The sequence below is a fragment of the Cyprinodon variegatus genome, unplaced genomic scaffold, assembly GCF_000732505.1.
Source record: "Cyprinodon variegatus isolate N-32 unplaced genomic scaffold, C_variegatus-1.0 Scaffold44, whole genome shotgun sequence".
In the NCBI taxonomy this organism is placed as follows: Eukaryota; Metazoa; Chordata; class Actinopteri; order Cyprinodontiformes; family Cyprinodontidae; genus Cyprinodon; species Cyprinodon variegatus.
The window spans coordinates 60,766-70,528 of record NW_015150497.1 but is presented as its reverse complement, the minus strand read 5'-3'; the positions used below and the strand labels follow the sequence as shown (position 1 = coordinate 70,528).

Below are 9,763 nucleotides of genomic sequence, written 5' to 3'. Positions count from 1 at the left end.
CTTTAGAACAGATTCAACAGAAAAAATGCAAAAAGTAATCAATACCATAAAGGCTTCAACTTCAAAAGTGATAATTGCCTTTGTTGCTCATTTGGATATGGAAGTACTTATACATGAGTTGTCTAACCACAATTTGACTGGGTACCAGTGGGTGGGAAGTGAAGGTTGGATCTCTGATTCTCAGTTTGCAACAGTGGATAAGAATCACATCCTGGATGGAGCGATTGGCGTTTCTATCCCTAAAGCACATGTGAGTGGTCTCAGGGAGTTCATGTTTGATGTGAGGCCACTCAAATCTTTAAATAATGACTTTTATATTGAGTTCTGGGAGACATTGTTTAACTGCAAGTTCAAGAGAGAGAAATCAGATGAAAAATATAAACAATGTACTGGACATGAGGATCTGACTGGAATGGAAAACAGCTTCACTGACATGTCACTGATGCCCATTTTTAACAATGTATATAAAGGAGTGTATGCAGTGGCCCATGCTTTGCATAATATTCTTGGGTGTGACAAAACATGCAACAAACAAGTGCAGCTAGACCCATTCATGGTGAGCGTAACAGCAATGTATCAGTTTTTAAATTGAAATACAGCATCATAAACTCAAGCAGGTAGAAATAATGCAATGAAGTATACTCAAGCCATTATACATATTTTACGTTTACCGTTAACATTTCTTAGATTTTGCAGGTCATTCGAAATATTCACTTCAAAACAAAGGAAGGAGAAGAGGTTTACTTTAATGAGGATGGAGATCCTATTGCAAAGTATGAAATCATGCATTGGCAGCCAAGAGAAAATGGAACTTTGGACTTTGTCACAGTTGGCATTTATGATGCATCTTTACCATTTAACAAACAGCTAAGTCTTCAAAATAAGGGCTTACTTTGGGCGCAGGGCTCTTCGAAGGTAAAAAGTTTTACAGCAATTAACTGGATTATTTTTCAGTGTTTAAAGTATACATTGTGATTAGATTGTATTTTACTTTGACATATTAAAGTAATCTTAAATACCTGTGAGAAACCTGTATAACTTTGTTAAGGCTTCTTTTGCAGGTGCCTGTGTCAGTTTGCAGTGAGAAGTGTCCTCCAGGAACACGCAAAGTTCTGCAGAAAGGAAAGCCTGTTTGCTGCCATGATTGTATAAGATGTGCTGATGGCGAAATTAGCAACATTACAGGTATAGATAATCCTATTTTGAAAATTTCAAGATCTTATTTATTAACAAAATAATTTCCAATCAATTTTTGTGGATTCAGTCAAAGTGTAACAAAATAAGTGAAAACTTCCACTTTCCTCCAAAAATATAAATGCATTAAATTTACCCACATACCTTGGCCTTAAAAAAAAAAAAAAATAAATAAATTATATATATATATATATATACTTTCACTACACATTTCATCCTCTCAGTATGAATATTGTTGATATGTTGATAATAATAGTGTGACTTGTGAAGGTCTACAATTCTAAATTAATTTTAACAAGGTTTTATCTTAAAAATCATGTTTTATAGTGTGTGGTATTATACAAATATTTCTGCTTTGTGATATGTTTTTTATTTTTAGTATACTTGCTGAGTCAAATCCCCATTCAAACTAAAACTATTTACACATACCACAGAGGTGGTTGCAGTAATATTCAATAAATTGAGTCGGGCTCCAATGGAGTTTATATGTCAGATTAAAGTCCCTCTTGATAATGGTAAATTTACAGAATTTGGCTCGCTTCTAGTCAAATTGGCCACTTAGACACTCAAGGACCGCATTTAAGTAATTACATTTACAAGTGCAACAAACAGCAATATCCATGATATTTATTGTAGTATACATGAGCTGACAAAAGAAGAACAGCTATGTAAGAAGAAAACTGGTTAAAAATTGTAAACTAAAACCAAAATTAAAATATGTGTTATACATTTATGTTGAGAAAAAGTAAGACATTAAGAAATGTTTTTAAAAAAGTGAGGTTTTCCTAAATATCTTTTGTTTTGTTTTCATAATTTCATTAATAAGCATTGGCCTTTGCATCAATAAAAACCACAGCACTAATGCCATCTTAAATTTTAAAACATTTCCAGATGCTGTCACCTGTGTGAAATGCCCCCCTGAACTTTGGCCAAACAAGAGAAGAGATGCCTGTTTAAAGAAGGAAGCAGTTTTTTTATCATATGATGAAATTATGGGAATACTCCTCACTACCGCAGCTTTATTTGGAACATGTATAACAGCTATTGTGATTTTAATTTTTTTCAGATACAGAAAAACTCCTCTCGTCAGAGCAAACAACTCTGAGCTGAGCTTTCTCCTTCTTTTGTCCTTGACCCTGTGCTTCCTTTGCTCTTTAACATTTATTGGGCAGCCTTCTAAGTGGTCCTGCATGCTGCGTCACACAGCGTTCGGCATCATCTTTGTGCTCTGTCTCTCTTGTGTTCTGGGGAAAACAATGGTAGTTTTAATGGCATTTAAAGCTACACTTCCTGGTCAAAATATGATAAAATGGTTTGGGCCTGCACAGCAGAGATTAAGTGTTCTGGGTTTCACTCTTGTACAAGTTATCATTTGCATCCTTTGGTTAGCGAATTCTCCCCCTTTTCCACACAAAAACCTTGGAGAATTTAAAGACAAAATTATCCTAGAATGTGCTCTGGGCTCAGCTGTAGGTTTTTGGTCAGTGCTAGGGTACATTGGACTTCTTGCTTTGTTGTGTTTTATCTTTGCATTTTTAGCCCGGAAGCTGCCTGATAATTTTAACGAAGCCAAATTTATCACCTTCAGCATGCTGATATTCTGTGCCGTATGGATAACTTTTATTCCGGCGTATGTCAGTTCACCTGGAAATTTAAACGTAGCTGTAGAAATCTTTGCTATCCTTGCTTCTACTTTTGGCCTGTTAATTTGCATTTTTATTCCAAAATGTTATATTATGTTACTGAAACCACAGCAAAATACAAAAAAGCACATAATGGGGAAAGTGCCACCTAAGTCCCTCTAAAGAGTAAATTATTTGATTGCAAAAAGATTAAAACTCTCTGTATGCAAATGTGTTCATTTTTCATGTGGCTACCTTTGCATTATCATGTCGTGTTATTATTAATAAATTGCTTGAAATCATATGTATAAGACTGATGTTTTTTATGAATTTTTTCATATTAGAAATTATCTCTGGTGTGTAGCATTAAAGGAGTGTTCAACTTCTTTGCTTGTAAGAATTTCTAAAGGCGAAAATGCAAGTGGGTAGGATTCCATTTCTGCCTTCGTCGCATTGGGTCATGGACCAAAAGAAACACATGTCTGAATTAAGATAATTATTAAGGGTATTAATAAGGGTATTGGGGTATTTTTTTCGCTCAATAAGCACTGATAATATGAAATTATATTACAATTTGAATGATAAATATTTAAAACTGTGAATGATTTCTTCATTTAACGAATATTTTTAGTCTTTGATTAAAAGCTGTATACTACGTGAAATTAAAAAGTCAAAAGCTAAGCTAACCAATTTATTATTTTTATATCACAAATTTCCACAGTGCTGAGTAAAAAGCTGCCGGAGAAATAATAGTTCATAATTAGCTAAATGTCCGAACTTCCACACATTCCATCTATAGCATTATTTTTTGTTGTTATTTGTGAATATTATTATTTACATGTAGCTGTCATTGCACACAGAGGTTATGACATATACATAGTCATTCTGTCACTATAGCCTCTCTTCCACTGAAAACCCTGGGATTTAAAGTCAAAGGGGTTGTTTTTTTAAGAATATGATTCATTTGAAATAACCACTAAAGAATTATTCACTTATTTATTTTTTTTAATGACAATAATGTAAATCTCAGATATCTACAGCAGCAAGAGAACACATTTTTTCGTCAGAATGTTATTTGAATTTAGGCAGCATGATCATATAAGCTTATATTTATATCAAGTAAAAGCTTTAGTGGATTTGATGATGAAAGGATCCCCAAAAAGTTAAGAAAAAAAATATATACATTTATATAAATTCTTACACTGTACTATATTAGGTGTACATAAAAAGTCAGTTTTAGGAGAATGTATATTTTTTTATTTCTACAAAGAAAAATGAAAGAACTCTGTCAGATCATCTAATTATTCAGCAAAATATGTCAAAAACTAGTTAGAATTAATACCTACATTACCCTACAATGTCAAAAATTTAAGGTGAAAATTAAAATTTTTTACATCTTTACACTTGCAGTTTTTACCACACACCTCCACAACAGTTTATTTCCACTTTCTGTCACTACAGATCGGTGTTGCTTTTATTGAAGATGACAAAATTATTTCTTTGATGCTCCTTATTTTAATGACGAAAAGTGATGACCAAAACATGGATATTTGATGACGAAATCATGATGAGTTTTGGGTTTGAGCCCTAGTAAAGTAAAGCCTTGAAAAGCCAAATTTTGCCAAATTTGCCCCATAGAAAATCCCTTAAGTATCCCACAATGGGGAACTTTTGGTGTTACAGCAAAGGTTATAGCAGAAGTGGTCACACAATGTGGACCTTAGAAAAGTGTATAAAAATAACAGATAAGAAAATAAAACAAATAAAGTATTGCACTGTACCGAGTTTTACATTATAAATACTCTGTATCTGGAGAATAAAAAATCAAGCACAACATCAACAATCAAGCTGTGGACATTTTATACAGTAATAAATATGTGAAAATAGCATTACCAGAGATGTGCAAAAACTGACAGCAGCATGTTATTTAACTATACTGTAAATAAGTGGCATTGGGAAACGAGCTACTAGTGATACAATCAGAATTCATATTGGATCCAGCATTCTAATATTTAGAAATATTTTTATTATCAGATAGGACATTGAGACAAATATCTCTATTGAAAAGCAATACCGCTTTTAAAATGATTATTGGTCGTAAAAACATAAAACAAGTATCTGGAAATATTTACATTTAAATAACATATATAATTTTCAATACCCTTATTAATAAAAAATAAATCTTGAAAACTTAACATATTAGTTAACATAATAGTTAAGACATATATAGCTAAATGTATATAAAATATAAATTGAAATACCATGGTAATAATAGTGAATTTTTGGGCAGGTTTTCTGTTTACGTTGTGCTCTTTTAGTTGTAGTTTTTAATTTACCTTTTACATTTTTTAAATCTTACTAATTCCCTGGTTTTAAATTGAGAAATTAGTTAACTTGCATTTCCAGGATATTTAACCTGCATTGAAGTTAAAAACAGCATCTACAACCTAACTAAGACAATATTGAAGGTTATTGAGGTTGTCCCCCAGAGACTCAGTGTCACTGTTGATTGTTTAAAAGCTGATCCTTGCCTGAGTAGCTGGATTATGAAATACCACCGTGTAAGATGATCATTTCAGAAAAAATGAGATCCATGCAGAGATGGCCGCAGCTGGGGAGTGCACTTTTACAACTGTTGATTTTGGTGACTTTCTCAAACTCAGAAACGCCATTATGTAGGCAGATAGGTGATCCTGAGATCCCACAGCTATACAAGGATGGGGACATTGTGTTGGGTGGTATCTTCTATTTCCACAGCAGTTGGAAGAACAGAGAGGAATTGTATAAACAAAAGCCCTTGGCACTGCAATGCATCAGGTAAATTATACCACTGAAATGCTTACTGTACTTATTTTTCTTTTTCGTTTTTTTATGTCAACATTGTGTAACTTTGAATCAAGTTTGAATTTTAGAGAGTTCCAGTTTGCTCAGACCATGCGTTTCGCCATCGAAGAAATAAATAACAGTACGGACCTGCTGCCGGGAGTGACTCTGGGCTATAACATCTATGACACTTGTGGATCCATTCCGAGAAGCATAAAAGTTGCACTAGCCTTAAACAATAATAGTGAAAATAGATCTTCAAATCCTGAGATGCCTTGTACCAGACCTCTACAAGTGCAGGCTATAGTGGGAGAAACTTCTTCGTCTCCTAGCACTGCAATAGGTACACTCATCGGACCATTTCAGATTCCGCTGGTAAGTACAACTGCTAAAACCAAATGAAAAGTGCAATGTGCTTTTGTATAATATATTCCTATAACATTACTTCTTATATTTTTCATCACTTAATTTATCTAGCTATTTTTTTGTTGTTGTTTGTTTGCTTTTAGATCAGCCACTTTGCCACATGTGCTTGTCTCAGTGACAAAACTAAGTATCCATCATTTCTCAGAACAATACCCAGTGACTACTTCCAGAGCAGGGCCTTAGCCCAAATAGTCAAGCATTTTGGTTGGACTTGGGTTGGAGCAGTTAGAACTAATGATGATTATGGCAATAACGGCATGGCTATATTCACTGAAATAGCAGAGCAGCTGGGCATTTGTTTGGAATATTCTGTTTCTTTCTTTAGAACAGATCCTACAGAAAAAATTCAAAAGGTAATCAAAACTATACAGACTTCAACTTCCAAAGTAATTATTGCCTTTGTATCACATTTAGACATGGATGTTCTTATACATGAATTGTCCAACTATAACTTGACTGGATACCAGTGGGTTGGCAGTGAGTCCTGGATTTTTGATTCTCAAATAGCATTAGTGGATAAGAATCACATCTTGGATGGGGCGATTGGTGTTTCCATTCCTGATACATATGTGAGTGGTCTCAGGGAGTTCATTCTTGATGTGATGCCCCTAAAATCTTTGAACAATGAATTATATACAGAATTCTGGGAGACATTGTTTAGCTGCAAGTTCAAGCAGTCAAAACCAGCTGAAAATGATAGAGAATGTACTGGATATGAGAATCTCACTGGAGTGGAAAACAGCTTCACTGATATGTCACTGATGCCCATTTTTAACAATGTCTATAAAGGAGTGTATGCTGTGGCCCATGCTTTGCATAACATTCTTAGATGTGAAAAAACCTGCAACAAGAATGTGCGGCTTGATCCATTTACGGTGAGCATTAAAAAAATATACAAATATTTTCAACAGAATTTTTATTTGAGTTCATTCATATTTCATCAGGAAAAAGAGAAACAGGTACACACAGCATATTCTGAAATTAATTTTCTGATTTGATTAAAACAGATTGTTCATTTATCTTTTTAGATCTTGCAGCAGATTAAAAAGACTAATTTCAGAACAAAAGAAGGTGAAGAGGTTTACTTCAATGAAGATGGAGATCCAGCTGCAAAGTATGAGGTCATAAACTGGCAACGAAGAGAAAACGGCTTTGTGGAGTTTGTCACAGTTGGAATTTATGATGCATCATTACCATTTGACAAACAGCTAAAACTGCAAAACAAGTCCTTAATTTGGGCACAAAGCTCAACACAGGTACAGATGATATAATTGTTAACCAGTTTTAATTTCACTTAGATAGCAAATAGGTATTGCTATGTGATTTTTTTATTTCTTTTTTGAATTAATTAGTAAAGAAGGCTAAGATATTAATTAGGCCGCCTTGTGCCTTTGCAGGTACCTGTGTCAGTTTGCAGTGAGAAGTGTCCTAAAGGAACACGCAAGGTTCTTCAGAAAGGAAAGCCTGTTTGCTGTCATGACTGTATACGATGTGGTGAAGGAGAAATTAGCAACATTACAGGTTTCCAAAATTAAAATGCAAAATTTTAAAGTGAAAAAGTCCTTGTTGAACCTTAATTCATTCTTGAATGAATAAAAGCCTGTAACATTTATATTTGAACATATTAATTTTAACTGAGGTGTCAAAAATCATTTACTTAAGTAAAAGTACAGATACTCGTTTTAAATTGTAAAAGTTAAAGTGCTTAATGAACTCCTTCTAACTTAGTAATCTTATTTAAAAAATTCTTGTATAAGCAAATGAATACTTCATATAAATCCCATATTTGCGGCATTAACATTGCAAACAGCATTACGAAACAGCACGTTGTTAGTTATATAAATAGAAGTAACAAGACAGTCTTGTAACACTGATGTTGCATATAGGTCTGTTCAAAAGTGTTAGGTGAAAGTGAAATCTTTCAGGAAAATAAATACTTTCGTAAAGTACAAATAATGACAAAAAACTACTTAAATACAGTAACTAAGAATTTATCCTTAATTCTGCATTTTAATTCTGTTGAGTTTGGTTCTACAACAGCAACTGACAGCAAATATGTCTCAAAGCATAGTGAAGGTAAATTTAAATTAACCATAGAGGCAGATTCAAAATCAATGTAAAACATACAAGTTTGATTATCCAAAAATGCAGAAAGATTAGTTTACAATTGGTAAAGAACATTGTCTTGGGGGTTACAGCAAATTGCAGCAGTCACTCTTCCTGAAAAAGCATGTAATTAGACAGGAAAATAAATTGCATTAAATCCGTTTTTAAGCTAGTCCCTCATACTGAGTAAGTAAAACTAGCCTATATGAGGAAGAAATCTGTTAGATACTCCCACTGAGCCCAAACCTGTTCCAAGTAAGTTTTCGCAAAGTCATTCATGATTCTAGTAAAAAGTGGGGAAAAAATTTATTGCAGCCTGGTTTTAGAATAAGGTGCACTTAAAAAATGTAAAGACGAACATATTTATACAGGAAAGGCATAAATAAAGGCATCATTTCATCGTTTGACTGAGATACACAAAACTGTCTATAGATTTGTTTTAGCAACAACTTCAACAAAGTCAAAGGGATTAAAATCTGTTGGAAAAACAGTAAAGTTGCTTAATCACCTACATCAAATTCTTGCAAAGTGAAAAGGAAAAAGGTGACAGTGTATTTAAGTTATTTATCAGATCATAAGTAAAACCCAGTTAGTCTTTCCTTATTTTACCTTTTGTTTGTATCAGAATAAATAGGTACATAGACTACAACACATAAGTTATTCCTTCATCTCTTGCAGATGCTGTCATCTGTGTGAGATGTTCCCTTGAATCTTGGTCCAATGAGAGAAGAGATGCCTGCATAAAGAAGAAAGCAGTTTTTCTATCATATGATGAAATTATGGGGATACTCCTTGCAACTGCAGCTTTATTTGGAATGAGTATAACAGCTATTGTGACAGTAATTTTCTACAGAAACAGAAAAACTCCTCTCGTCAGAGCAAACAACTCTGAGCTGAGCTTTCTCCTTCTGTTCTCCTTGACCCTGTGTTTCCTCTGCTCTTTAACATTTATTGGGCAGCCTTCTAAGTGGTCCTGCATGCTGCGTCACACAGCGTTCGGCATCACCTTTGTGCTCTGTCTCTCTTGTGTACTCGGGAAAACAATGGTAGTTTTAATGGCATTTAAAGCTACACTTCCTGGGCGAAACTTGATGCAGTGGTTTGGGCCTACACAGCAGAGACTCAGTGTTCTGGGTTTTACTCTTGTACAAGTTATCATTTGTATCCTCTGGTTAGCGATCTCTCCTCCTTTTCCATCCAAAAATTTTAAGGAATTCAAACAAAAAATTATCTTAGAATGTGCTCTTGGCTCAGCTGTAGGTTTTTGGTCAGTGCTAGGGTACATTGGGCTTCTTGCTTTGTTGTGTTTTATCCTAGCTTTTTTAGCTCGGAAGCTGCCTGATAATTTTAATGAAGCCAAATTTATCACCTTCAGCATGCTGATATTCTGTGCCGTATGGATAACTTTTATTCCGGCGTATATCAGTTCACCTGGAAATTTCAGCGTAGCTGTAGAAATCTTTGCTATCCTTGCTTCCACTTTTGGCCTGTTAATTTGCATTTTTATTCCAAAATGTTATATTATGTTATTAAAGCCAGAGAAAAATACAAAAAAGAATATGATGGGGAAAGGGCCGCAGAAGTCCCTCTGA

At 34.1% G+C, this 9,763-nt stretch overlaps 2 protein-coding genes across 2 annotated transcripts; both read left to right on the top strand.

Annotated features, from left to right (window-relative positions):
• Window positions 1–215: 215 nt before the first annotated feature.
• Window positions 216–2,999, top strand: LOC107081890 (vomeronasal type-2 receptor 26-like). The gene is made up of 3 exons (XM_015370236.1): window positions 216–250; window positions 1,049–1,185; window positions 2,086–2,999. The coding sequence occupies exons 1-3, from the start codon at window positions 216–218 to the stop codon at window positions 2,997–2,999; spliced, it is 1,086 nt and encodes a 361-aa protein (XP_015225722.1).
• A 2,522-nt stretch (window positions 3,000–5,521) lies between these two features.
• Window positions 5,522–9,763, top strand: LOC107081906 (extracellular calcium-sensing receptor-like). The gene is made up of 6 exons (XM_015370257.1): window positions 5,522–5,633; window positions 5,717–6,014; window positions 6,149–6,940; window positions 7,094–7,321; window positions 7,463–7,586; window positions 8,850–9,763. The coding sequence occupies exons 2-6, from the start codon at window positions 5,751–5,753 to the stop codon at window positions 9,761–9,763; spliced, it is 2,322 nt and encodes a 773-aa protein (XP_015225743.1). The 5' UTR covers window positions 5,522–5,633; window positions 5,717–5,750.

Bases quoted from the DNA above. Each gene is read 5' to 3' on its own strand.
- LOC107081890 (XM_015370236.1), top strand. From the start codon at position 216: ATGGAGCGATTGGCGTTTCTATCCCTAAAGCACAT. The intron at 251-1,048 runs GTGAGTGGTCTC...AACTTTGTTAAG, and splicing joins TTTCTATCCCTAAAGCACAT to GCTTCTTTTGCAGGTGCCTG. The intron at 1,186-2,085 runs GTATAGATAATC...AAACATTTCCAG, and splicing joins CGAAATTAGCAACATTACAG to ATGCTGTCACCTGTGTGAAA.
- LOC107081906 (XM_015370257.1), top strand. From the start codon at position 5,751: ATGCGTTTCGCCATCGAAGAAATAAATAACAGTACGGACCTGCTGCCG. The intron at 6,015-6,148 runs GTAAGTACAACT...GTTTGCTTTTAG, and splicing joins GACCATTTCAGATTCCGCTG to ATCAGCCACTTTGCCACATG. The intron at 6,941-7,093 runs GTGAGCATTAAA...TTATCTTTTTAG, and splicing joins TGCGGCTTGATCCATTTACG to ATCTTGCAGCAGATTAAAAA.